Genomic DNA, 13,008 nt, shown 5'->3' with positions numbered 1-13,008 from the left:
GGACAGCGGGACAGAGATGCCGAGTGTGGGAGAGAGAAGGAGGCAGGAAAAAAGGTAGGCGAAGGAAGGGAAATGTCTCGGCTTCAGCCGAGCAGAAAAAAGGGGTCTGCACGAGTTGTGAGAGAGGTGAAATAGCTTTTTCTTTTCATTTTACACGCCTTCCCTTCCCGCTGCAACCCTCACCCTTTACCTCTCGCCCCCTATTACACACACACACACACACACACACACACAAACAAACACACACACACACACACACATACACTCATGCTCCCCGCCCTCATTTTGTGACTGTGAGGAGAAGCACAGTGTGTGCGTGTCTTGGTCCTAGAGCTCCCCCCTCTGATCTTGGGGGGATGCTGCAGCGCGGAGCACAGTGATCGACCTCCTGCAGCTAGCCAATAAGGCACCGGCACGGTTATGTAGGTCGTGGCACCCGTGTTCGGCCTGTGGAGCCTCGCTGTTGGTGTTTATGCATACACCAAAAGATGCAAACCAGAACACATCCTATAGGCTCTCAAACACAAACAACAAACAGCTATTTACTGTACGTGAATATACGCTCTGTATACCCGCACATAAAAAACACACGTAACCAAGTGGTACTCATGGGAAAATGCACTCCTACAACTCTCCTAGACAATTCATTGGAAGAAAAAATCTGTTTTGTTATAAACTCTTAAAATAAACTAAAGACATCAGGTGAATAAATCTCACATTTCTATTAAAACAACTCAGGCAAATATGGCTGCAGAGTGATAACACCACATATCAGTTTGTTGATGTGCAGAGAAATGTCCTATGTCAAAGCTGCCATTGACAGTGTGTGTGTGTGTGTTTGTGTGTGTGTGTGTGTGTGTGTGTGTGTGTGTGTGTGTGTGTGTGTGTGTGTGTGTGTGTGTGTGTGTGTGTGTGTGTGTGTGTATGTGTGCGTGTGTGAGCACGTGTGTGAAAGTCTTTGTAGCAAGGAGTGAAGATGACAGGGTGTGAAGGGTTAACTAGGCTAAGACAAAGACATAGGCTGAAACCATTGTGTTGAGTGGAGGGCCTCTGGAGCAGATGGGGCCTTAGGGCTCTCTCTTTCTCTTTCTTTCTCTCTCCCTCTCTCTCTAATGCTAAGCTCAAATCAATGACAACTGGCTAACAAGCTAAGACATTTTAGACTGAAATAAATAAGCCCACATGCATTAATCATAAATTCACAATATGCACAAATCACTGCAGGACACTGATGCAAATACCACACAATAATGTGGTGTGAATCATAGCGACAGAAACAAACCAGCCCTGTGAGCCTGCATCCTTTCCAAACAGTTAATCCAAACAACTCTGCCTGACAGACATGTGATTTCGCTTCTCCCTCCTTGATCTCTATACCCCTGTGAATCTTCTTCCTTTCCTTTTTGTGCATCTCCCACTCCTCTGCTCTCCACTTCTAACCTCAAATCACAGCAGCTTGGTAGATTTAATTTCAATTCTTCAGTTTCTCAGCACATTAGCTTGTAGAAAAAAGACTGTTCCTGATGAACAACAGAGATTCTTCATAAATTAATAGATTTGTTGTTTGACACGTTGATCTGACTCATTCTATTGTCTTTGCAATTTAGACATGTCGGCACTTGTCACACAGCAATCAATCCAAGAGAAGAAGCCGCAGTATGAGGTAACTGGTCATCAGTAACATAAAGGGTGACGGCATAAAATTTGTTCTAGCTGTGTGTGTATTTGGACATGGATTTAGTGTTCAATTGTATTCACATGCTCTATTCTATTTTCAGTGTTTTAATAACATTTTGTCAATAAAGGTCGAGTCAACAACACAGTAATGTTGGGCAGGTGTGACTTCCTCTAAAAGGTCTGTCTAATGTTTAGGTCTTCCAGTTGAGCTCTCACACATTGCGCCTGTCACAACATAATATTATCTTAAACTCACACATAGAAGGCCACTCTTACAATAAAACTAACTCACATATCTCTGCATGATCTGGTGTCTCTCATGCGGGTCGTCCAGCATGTTGATTGACAGGTCTGAGATAGAAACGGCAGCAGAAGCAGTGAGCGTAACCAGCAGCACAAGCACGCCTTCGCCTTCTTCCAGCAGCAGGTCCAGCTTGTGTGTGTGTTCTTTACTAAGAAGCGACAGGTCGATGGTACACCTGCGCACACATGCACAAACAAATACAACCAGAAACAGAATTACAGAGTTAATATATTGTACATTTTGTGGGGAAGCTGATCATGCTGAAAATAGGTTGATAGTAAAAGAGGAAGCTAAGTAAAGCCAGAGGGGCCAATACAGACTTAACTTAAACAGATGCTAGTGTCGCTGTTTTGGGGGCTGGAGTTTCTAAGTTGTTTGAAAATTGTCTGTAAAGTAATAATTATCACAGAACATCTACAAAGTTAAAGCATGCAGTTAAAGCAGTGTTTACTCCATTTCTGAGTTATCATTTATGTCCTGGAGCATAGCAATAGCAACAACCTAGCACAGCAACAGTATACACATAACAAGCGTTGTGTGTATATTATAAGCAACTACGGACAATTTAGTCAAAGCTGACAATTAAAACCTTTTATCTTGAGGGCTTCTGAAATTATTTCCTGGCATGCCCTTGATCTATCTCTGGTTAATATCAAGGCAGGCTAATATTGGACTTGGGTCAAAATGTTCAAAGCAAATGCTTCTTCAAGGGCCTCCATACCGATGAAAACTAGAAAAAAAACTGTTTCCACATTAAATGGCTCAGTATTTACTCAGGGTTTAAAGTGAATGCTCTACTTTGCAGTAATCTATGCTGGATATTTAACAGGAGGGTAAAAAAAAGGTTAAAAGTTAAGGTTAAAATGATTAAATCCATACAAATTACACACACAAACATTTTGGACTAAAATGATTGCAAAAACATTGTGCAACCTTTTTCTGTATGACTTACTGTGCCTGTCAGGTCCCTAAAAGTCAAAGATGTCGAACAGCTACATATCCAGAAAGACGAAGACCACTGTACCTTCCCATGAAGTCATCCTTCTTGCCAGCATCTTTGTCCCAGACTGTGATGTCCACATAACCTCCCTGCTCATCATACAGGTGGAAATCAAACTGCTCTCTCCACTGGGGGTTCAGAGTTTTGGGAATTGTCTGAGTAAACGTAAGAAGAATATTATATAGCTATGATACAGCAGATACAGCTACTAAAACATGGATTGTTCACATACTATGTGAATTAAGAGTCATTAACTGTTGCAGAATTAGAGGACAGACCAAGACAACTGACTGAATTCTGTAACAATACACACAGAAATGTGATTCATGACATCTTCCTGCTATGGCATAAGTAAAGTCAACAATGAAGAGTTGAGAGAAGTAATTAAGAACTGTGTAAGTTATTAGAAATGTTTATTGTAGGTTTATTGTGGGAACAAGAACAACAAGGGAGCAAATACTTTTCTCAGTGCAAAAATAGTCTATCTACAAAGACATACAGTATGTGCCTCAATATGTTTGGAACATTTAAATTGTTTTTCTATTGAGATGAAAAAATGGAATGTAATGAATAATTAATTCTCAAGCAGCAGTGTGTTTACATTTACATTACATTTTACGTTTACATTTACTCAGACGGACACCACGACAGCTTCAGTGCAGTAGGAGACCTTGAAGTAAGTGCTATGTGCTAAATCTGTTCCATAAGGCGAAGTGCAAGGAGATCAGGTAAAGAAGCAAACTCAAAGTGCATAGTAAGTGCTAGTAAGGCACGTTAGTGTGTTGGAGGTGTTTACCTTGCTTTTGTACTTCTGGTGCCCCATCCTGAATTTGACATATGGGTCACTGAGGCCATTGGCATCCATGGGCTGCAGGCCGCGACCTTCTATCAGACTGATGCTGACTATACCTCGCCACAGCTGGGCTTTTCTGTGCACATCTGACAGACGCATACTCTGATACTGCAGGAGGCACACGCGCACACACAGACACACACATTCAAAGAAACATTTACACAAACGTGCATTTACACAGACAGCACGTACACAAACACCCACAAAATACACACATACACAGACATATGCCTTAATTAACCCCAGGATAGAATTATGGCTTGTGTGTACTTTGTCAACAGGAAAATCACAAATACCAAACAGACAACACAGAGAGGAGCAGGCAAAACACACAAGAAAACACTTGAACACAAAATGAAAGTGATCAGATTAACCCCTGAGGTGTGAGCTCACCTGACCAGAACATCACCACAGGTTACAAGCCAGGGTATCCCACTATTCTGTCAGTTACAGTGTAAAATTATTTGGGAACGCTGAGTTACATGATCACTGTTGGTAACAGCACTTTGTCCACATTCATGGATAAATGAAAAACATGTACTGTGACTATCTTCTATCTTTTCTAAATGTTTACTTAAAATCTAGTGTTGACAAAAAAGTCTGCGCAAAAAGGTATATATCACTAAATCAGTTTGGCCTTTTTTGTATAAATTTAAGTGATTTACAGGCCGTCTTATCTAAAACAGGCAGACCACTGAGGTGCTGATCCAGTGTACCTCTGTAAATTTCTTATTCCGTCTGGCTGTGCTGTAAGTTGACAGCTCTGCAAATTCAGATTGATGATTATCCATATTTTAAGTCCATTTTTTCCCCAATAGTTTTCTCAGCACTTACAGGCCTATTTAACCTCCCTTTGAATCATGTCAGTATCCTTCACTAAAACAAAGAGCAGGGTATTTATTTGTCAAACAAATACACCCCTCGCTCGCTCTCTCTCTGCCTTTCTCTCTCCTCCTTCCTCGTTAGGGAGAATTTATTAGCATAGCTTTTGTTTTGCGGGTGAATTTCATTAAACTCTGAACAAACCCTGCCTCGCAAGTGCAGGCCTTTGATCTGGAGACGGAGCCTCTTAATTTCCATTCTCCAGACATTAAACAATGCGAATGGCTCCCTGCAATACAGCCAACCTCCCATACAGCAACTCCCACATCTTTCATTTCTCCTGTTCACTTGCTCCTAACACACTGTATGCCAACGATGAGAGGTCGCTGTTATGTCCTACTCAAGCACGAACCTAATTGTTTCCTTGTTTTGTTGCTACATATCTGCTGTTACAGAAAACCATGGGCTATTTGCATTGGGAATCCACATCCTCTCTGCCAGAGCACAGCAGGAACGAGATCATGCACAGAGATGTTCGGAGGCTGAAAGTCTTACAAGAGATGCTAACATACAGTTTAAGAACTAATACAGCCTTGCACACGGTTCAACTTTTGTCAGTCCTTTGGAGGAAGAAAAATGTTTGAAGTGCCAAAATAAGCATTTTGTATTGTGGTAAAAGTTAGAGAGACCTGAATTCAGTATGCCTCTGACTCATAATTATTATCTCAAACTACTTCTTGAATAGTTTGTATCTCCTACTGTGGGTTCAGCACTCATATATGCTTCATTAAAAAGAAGTGATTGTGTAAAAATAACCGTGTAGCGTATGCTGTCGAGCACGGAGGCAGGGAGGCACTCAGGAGCAGCGCCTTTTTTGGTGGGGTAGCACAGTAGCTAGTTAGTTAGTGTTTGAGCTAATTCCCGAGTCACAGGCGGGGTGGCCCAGTTTGGAGGCTTCAAAGGCTTGGTTTGGGGAAGCACGATACAGCAGGACGTCTGCCCAGCTCCAACCAAGCACACTTCAAATGTGTATCTGCGTCTCTTGGTGGATATCAAACTTTTCACCATTAGTTAAGGAATCAATCAGTGTCTCTAGGTACAATTTAGGAAATCAACTAAAAGTAAAACTGTGTTTCCAGATTTAACTTGTTTCCTTCTCATTGACAACATGTAAAGATACATAAGTACCTTTTTAGAAGTGAAACATGAGCAAACAAGGCTGCAAATAAACTCAACCATGTGCACAAAATTGTCTCTGATACTCATATCGCTGTATTTGGCTAAAAAACATGATAGGAGCTTTATGCATGCGCAAATAAGAAGCAGAGCCTCGACCAGCATGCTTTGTGTTTGACCTGACAGCCAACAAGAATCACAAAAACCAAAACCAAAAGGTAGCAGTCTCTTACGTATGGCGAAATGGTAACTCAAAATAATGTGAACATCAAAGATTTTCACTTGATGTAAAGGGGTCTAAGAGTGTCCTATAATCAGTCAATAATCAACAAACTTTCTTATTTCACAAGTGATTTGCTGTACAGGACTCCTTTAAAACCCCTAAAACAAATCAACCGCTTTATTTTCTCACACGGTAGCTGCAATACACAATGCAGATCAAAGGTGGAAGAAGCACGAACATAAAGTATGATACTTGGAGCTCAACTTGAGCGGAAGCACTACACAATTTAGACAGCTCAAAGCACAAAGTTCAACAGATTCTTTTAATTGTGATAAAAAATACACAGTGAAGCCAAATTACACTACAGTCACTCTTACTAATGACTGATTATCACTGCGAATGGCTCCACTTTTGGCCAATTTGTTTCAAAACATATCAGAATTCAAAAAGTGAAATAAAACGAAAGAACATCCCTTATAACAATGGCAGTATATGTATTGCATTACTTCCACCCTTGGCGTATATATATGGCTTATAGCTTGCCTTCACATATACTGATCACCTTTAGGCTTAGTCCCATTTTCATTACAAAAAAAGAGTTTACATCACCTCAGGTGATGTAAAAAGCTGGTGGTATATTGCAGCTTGTGGAAAATAAGCTGGTGACAATGAAAACTAAAGAACTGATCAGAAAGGAAAATTGCTAATACCACTGTGGAAGGAACAGAAGGAGGGAGAGAGAGAGAGAGAGAGAGAGGGCCAGGGAGGCTCCATCCATGTACCAGGACACCAGTGAAGGGTGCAGGATAGGTGAAGTGCGGTTGGTAGTGGGGTTACAGTACAGTTGGAAGTTTGTGGGTGGGGTGGGGTGGGGGGGTTACATGCTGTTTTAGTTTACCTTACTAGATCGTTTCCAGTTCCTTCTCAAAAGCATGGTCTGTAAATGAGACAAAGCGGTTACAGAGCGCCCCCCACTGTCTCCCCCTTAAAGCTGCAGGGTCAGAGATTAAAGGGCATGGGGTGTATGAAGTTCATATGTTAGCCCTGGTCTGGTGCAGGGGGGGTTAGATGAGGAGAGTGGGACAGTTGTCATTCATGCAAGTTAAGTAAGCAGGAAGTGTATAAGAAGCGCTCTTAATTGTCATATGGTGTTATGAAGTATTTGCATGTGTGAGCATGCACATACACGCACAGATAAACATGTATGTATACAGTAGCTGCTGTGCCTCTCACACAGTATCAACATCATTTTTATACTTGATACTTTCACAATGTTCATTTCCATTCCTTGAAAGCAAATGAAATAGCTGCTTTCTTGTTTGAGTTGCCTGTTTTTTTTTTTACCTCATTGTTTGGGTCCAGTGATAGAGAATCATCTTGAAAAACAGTTGTACTTCACTGAACATAAGAGTAAATCCTTTTTTTGTACTGGCAATGAGTAAGGATGATGGACATGTCCTCAAAATTGATTTTGTTGAAGGTGTTATGACATGTCTCTAACTTAAGCTTCGTGGAAAATTATTTATGTGATGTAAATATAATCATCAATGCAAAAGTTTCAAATATAGAAACAATAATTACATGTGCGGACTATTATTTACTCACACAATCCCCTCATGTCATCCCAACACTCGTGAATTAGAAAACACACATTATCAGATGACCATTTACAGAAACACTTTTGATTCCGCATAACTAAAATAACCAGATTATTAGCAGTTTAATAGAGGATTAATTCCAAAATACACTGAAGTTCTGTATTTTCCCTTACCCTTCCATACCAGTAGATGGCAACAGAGAGAGTCATCCAGAATGTACTTGTGCAACCTTGTACTAATTTTCTTCACAGTTGGAGAAATCCAAAATGATGCTTAACCTAAATAGAGTTTATTTGTTCTGTCAAATGTGGACTCTCTGAACCACAGTACTAAATAAGCAGCAGAATTAAGACATCAGATCAAAAGGAATAAAATATTTCCCCCATGACTCTGCCTTGTTCTGGATAGAGCATGCAGGGGTCCAATTAACCAAACAAATAATTGAACAGAAATAAATGCAACTCTGAAACATCGAGCATGTCCACAGAGGCGCGAGCCAACATAATTAAGAAGAGAATCCAGTGCTCTTTGAACAGGGAACTTTTCCACAGAACATATTAATTACAGTTGTGTTTATGCATATGTATTTGCTGAGTTGAAGAGTTTCCAACAACTGAGGCTGAATGAAGCCAGCACATCCCAGTTCAACAAATCCTGCCTGAGTTTCTGATGTATGGAGACACAGTTCACTGAACTGGAATAACACTGTTGCAGAACTTTAATTATGAGTATGATGAAACTTCTAATATTGATGTGTGTGATTTTGTACTGAAAAGCAGATATGCTAAGTTCATCAGCAGTTCTATATTTGGCTACAGTATATCAGACATGATGTACAGAAGGGTGAGTAAGATAGAAAAGAATAAATAAAGAATAATTCCCCTGAATGAGGAGGAAATGCAGTGTGTGCAGGAAGAGAGAGAGATGAATGAGTAATCTGACTGAAAGTTCATATAGCTTTCTTACAGCATCCCTCACATCTCCTTCCTTTGGTGACAGAGTGACAGCTAGTTCCAGGGTGCCCAGGTTATGTTCGGGGTACTGTGGGTCCTTCAGGTCCAGAGTCACATCCAGTGTCCTACAGGGAAGCACAGTAAACCATGTTCACATAAAAATTCATACTGTGAAGGATGGATACTGAACATTCATTTAAAATAAAGTGGATACACATATTCAATCAGTTCAAGTCTGACATTATGGATGTGAAGAACTGACATAAGCTGTCCCACTGACTAACTGACATTCTTGCTCTTTTCAGTGAGTTACAACGACAACAAGTAGTCCATCTCAGAACAATCTTAAATTATGCATAAGGAAGAAAGGAAGGAAGTACATTGACAGCAGGGCAAGACATTTTTATTTACAATTACAATACTGTCTGTATCTCAGGCTAGACCTGCTTTTAACAATTTAGTTTGAAGTCATAATCCCTAATCCAAATGTAAGCCAAATGGACGAGCTTCCACAAAAACTCAAAACACAAGATTTTGTGACCTGCTATCACTCTCAAGTTGATTGGCAGGTCTTTAAATACAGGTACTAACACTAATCAACAGCAAAAGTTATGAAAGCTTAATGGTGTTGCTGTCATATGGAGACAGTCCTGACCATGTGAGACTAATTTAATTATGATATGTGATTGTGATCTTAATATTGGGAAAAGACAGCTCATTGGAGACATACAGAATAATGTCTTTCAATGAAAATATGAATGAAACCTAAACTTTCCACATAGTTTGGATCGTATGAAAAAGCATTCACTGAACACACTGACTATTTTCGTGTGAACATTAAAGTCTCTACATGCTACACTTAGTCTACCACCATGTTTTAACATAAGTCATCATTTACAACATCGCATAATAGGCCATCAAATGAAAGACATTTTGACATTAAAATGAATGACAATATTATTCATGATAGACAATTTGATTTGTCATCGAAGGAAAAGCACAGGTGAGACTGGTGTCGTGAGCCATGCAAGCGAGCCAGCCTGGAAAATCCCAGGGCCCTGGAACAAGCTTACCTTATAGACTGCACTGTTTCTCACATCACTTACACCTGTGCTTTTCCTGCTACGAAATGCCAAAACGTCTGCTGTGAAAACAGTCTGTTGTGCATACTGGCTGACTGTCACTGGGACACTTCAGTAGACTGGGGCCATTATTAATGTTATCAATAACGCCTGTGCTTTTCACTTCCATGTCAACACCAAATGTGTGCAGTGAAGACAGCGTGTTCTTAGCACAGTGTCACCAGACTTCCACCTCATGAGAGGTGTAATCAGCCAGAGTAGAAAACACAGCATGTGTGTGTAGGGCTTAACACATGGTAATATTTCTGTTTAAGACAAAATAAATGATGGACTTTCAATTATTAAAATCCTCCACATGCGTCTATATACTCTTCTATACAGTCAAAATGGGATATAGCCCATGCTTCATGAGGTATGTGGTGTGTTTCCAAAGATTGCCACTAGATGGAGACCACAGGCTATATTTGATCAAAATGACTGCATCAAAAGTAAGGAAAGATGCTTGGAGACAGCTCTGTGCCCAGTTAAGGGAAAGGAATCCCAAACCCTTAACCTCACTTTTTGATGTCCCTTGACATGCAGATATTAATACAGTATGTATCAAATACAATCCGTGGAGACAAACAGTACAGGAGACAGTTCAGTTAATAAGGGGGCAGAGAATTGAAGATGCTCATGGTGTTACTGGAAAGAAAAGGAGTAATAAAAAAAAAAAAGAAAAGGCAAAAGAGACAGAGACCTCTGATGTTCCAGTGACTCCAGGTAGAGGTACGCTGAGCCCATGAAATCATCCTGAAGTCCAAAGTCATAGTCAAAAACCTAAGAAGAGACAACATACAGTATAGCAACTGTCAAGAGAGGATCCTCAACACCACACTGCATATGATGTTTGTCTCAGACATTTTCATATTGACTAAGACTTGAGGAAAAGGGAGCTTGCACAGGGAGTCGTCCATCAAGATTTAACAGTTATCCATAATAAAGCAGCAATTTATATTACAGCAGGATGAAGGTTGAAGCTCGGCACTTATCTGCTGTACCTTGACATATAGTGGGTCCCTCAGGGTTTCCACATGTAGGCTTACTCTCTCATCCCACACTGGGTTCAGGTTCTTATGGATGGTCTTACTTCTGAACACCTCCTTCCCTGCAATTTTAAACTTCACATACGGGTCACTGGTGCCTACGGTGAAAGAGAGCAAACACAGAGAAATAGGGGAAAATAATGGGATTGAGAAGAGTACCACAAAAATTATGATGTATGCTACCTATTCAATGATCTATAAGAAACAGTGTTAGGGTCAAATTGAAAGTGTAAGCAGGTCACATTCCTCAGCTTGTATTGTTGGTCGTTGGTCAAACAATAAGGACATATAAAATATAAAAAGCAATCAAATCAAACAAGTAAAAAAAAAACACATCCTATATTTTATAAGATGTTGAATGATCCATTTCCAACTACACAAATTATATGTTTGCACAATTTATACAAATATTTTGTACCATGCAGTTATTTCATAATAGCCTATCTAGAACAGTCACAAGGCATGTCATGTGATCATGTGATCACCAGTACTTAATATTGAATCTGGGGCCTGTGCTCTTGTCCCATACAATGCCTCTATTTGAACACTAGGTGGTGCCATTGATTTACATTTGTTTGTGTGACGCCACGCTATGATTTTGGTGGAATCAATAAATCGTGTGAAACTAGTTTTTCTTTTTAATAAGTATTAATTAACATTCATTAGGTGAATGCTAACAAACAATTCATTCCTCAACTGTGCACAAACCAATACTTAGGCTTTTGTATATAAATGTAAAGAGACAAATATGCACTTAGGCCTGTAACACACGTAAGGTACAGTGTACTCTGTGAGACACATGAGCATATACAGGCTGCAGGTTCCACAATTTATTATCTCTATGCATTCAACATTCATCATTATGACCAGGAGTAAAAAGAGAAGGTGTGTAATTCTAAATCTTCATTTTATTACCATGACAAACGGGCATTGATCCCCCTGTCCATTACATTTCTGCCTTATTCTACCATCCTATTCCCCGAGGTCCATAAACCTCAGAATAAAGTCAATTGTTTTGACAGGCAAAGAAAAACCTGAGACAAAGACCAGATGCAGAGGATTTACTAGTTCAGCAGTCTGCTCACATTCAGGCTCAGAGAACAGAAAGTGACTAAAGGGACCTGAACAAGACTAATCACAGATATTTTACAGAAAGTTAGTTATTGCAGACACATACAGTGCATTTACTTGAGAGGGAAAGTTTGTCCAAACTTTTGACTGGTACTGTAAAGTACACACAAACAACACAGGAGTGCTTTTTTTATATGAGTACTGTGTTTCTCCTTTCACAGTGTAACACACAGAAAGCACAATGAGTGAGAGCTACAGATGTGATGTTAGCAGGTGAGAAACTCACTTGTAAGCAAGATATACAGTAATGGTGGCTAGGCCATCCTTTAGGCATTCAAAAACTCAGTGTAAGAATTTAGCATATATAATTCAATATACTATGAAACCAATGTAACTGCAAGTCACATGAAGATAAAGCATATTTTCTCTGAAAATAGGATTTATTTGGATGCACAAAAACACAAAGCTAATACGCTTGATAAAAATCTGTAAATGTTATATTTATTAAATATTACTTACAGTATATCACACTATTTACAATGAAAGGAACTTGCAAGCAAGGTGTATATCTGTTCTTTGCACAAAGCCGAGGGCCTTTCTTCTTGTCCTTTAACCATCACTCCTTCCAGTGTTTATATATATGTAACTGTAAGGATGATGTGCCACAACTTCCAGTGAAGCAGTAACCTGAACTGATCTGTTTGTTGGTGCTATACGTGTCTCCAATCAGTGACATGTCATCATGCACTGTGACCAAAGTGATTACTTTTAAGCAAATCACAGGAGAGGGAAGGAAATCCTATTATCAAACAATTCTCGCCCTCACACACAGTGCATATACACTGCCTATGGTTTATCAAGTAAATATACAGACATTACAGCACAGTACCAGTGAAGATCACAAGCAACCACGGTCCTGTGATATATTTACCTTACCATTTACCTTATATGGTAATCTGCCTGTTTTCTGTTTGGCAGCCTTGAGGGCGGATGTGTTGTAAACACGTCGACACCACATCCAATACAAGACTAACAGCGAATATGCTAGTTGATAAAAGGATGAGCTCCCTCAGTGTTTGCATGTATCATCAGTCAAGAGCCTTCCTTTATCATAAGCAAAAGAGTAACAGCAATTACATTATGACCTTACTGATGGATACTAGC

General features: G+C 39.8%; 1 protein-coding gene across 5 annotated transcripts in view; it reads right to left on the bottom strand.

The window, feature by feature from the left end:
• The window catches only part of mctp1a (multiple C2 domains, transmembrane 1a), a 137,526-nt gene that overhangs the window by 61,115 nt on the left and 63,403 nt on the right, over nucleotides 1-13,008 (bottom strand). For 2 of the 5 annotated variants that reach the window (XM_071482626.1, XM_071482629.1), the window contains exons 3-9: nucleotides 10,729-10,871; nucleotides 10,428-10,507; nucleotides 8,620-8,731; nucleotides 6,954-6,992; nucleotides 3,778-3,942; nucleotides 3,006-3,136; nucleotides 1,970-2,156 (exon numbers count right to left, since the gene is read on the bottom strand). In XM_071482626.1, the coding sequence (XP_071338727.1) occupies nucleotides 1,970-2,156; nucleotides 3,006-3,136; nucleotides 3,778-3,942; nucleotides 6,954-6,992; nucleotides 8,620-8,731; nucleotides 10,428-10,507; nucleotides 10,729-10,871 (857 nt within the window). The remainder of the gene's footprint in view (nucleotides 1-1,969; nucleotides 2,157-3,005; nucleotides 3,137-3,777; nucleotides 3,943-6,953; nucleotides 6,993-8,619; nucleotides 8,732-10,427; nucleotides 10,508-10,728; nucleotides 10,872-13,008) is intronic. The other 3 variants (XM_071482628.1, XM_071482630.1, XM_071482627.1) reach the window with 2 other exon arrangements.

Source organism: Trachinotus anak, unplaced genomic scaffold, assembly GCF_046630095.1.
Source record: "Trachinotus anak isolate AG129_WGS33_773 ecotype Australia unplaced genomic scaffold, CSIRO_AGI_Tana_v1 ptg000008l, whole genome shotgun sequence".
NCBI classification, from domain to species: Eukaryota; Metazoa; Chordata; class Actinopteri; order Carangiformes; family Carangidae; genus Trachinotus; species Trachinotus anak.
Note: the sequence above shows the minus strand (reverse complement) of the source record. Positions and strands in the feature narration are given on the sequence as shown.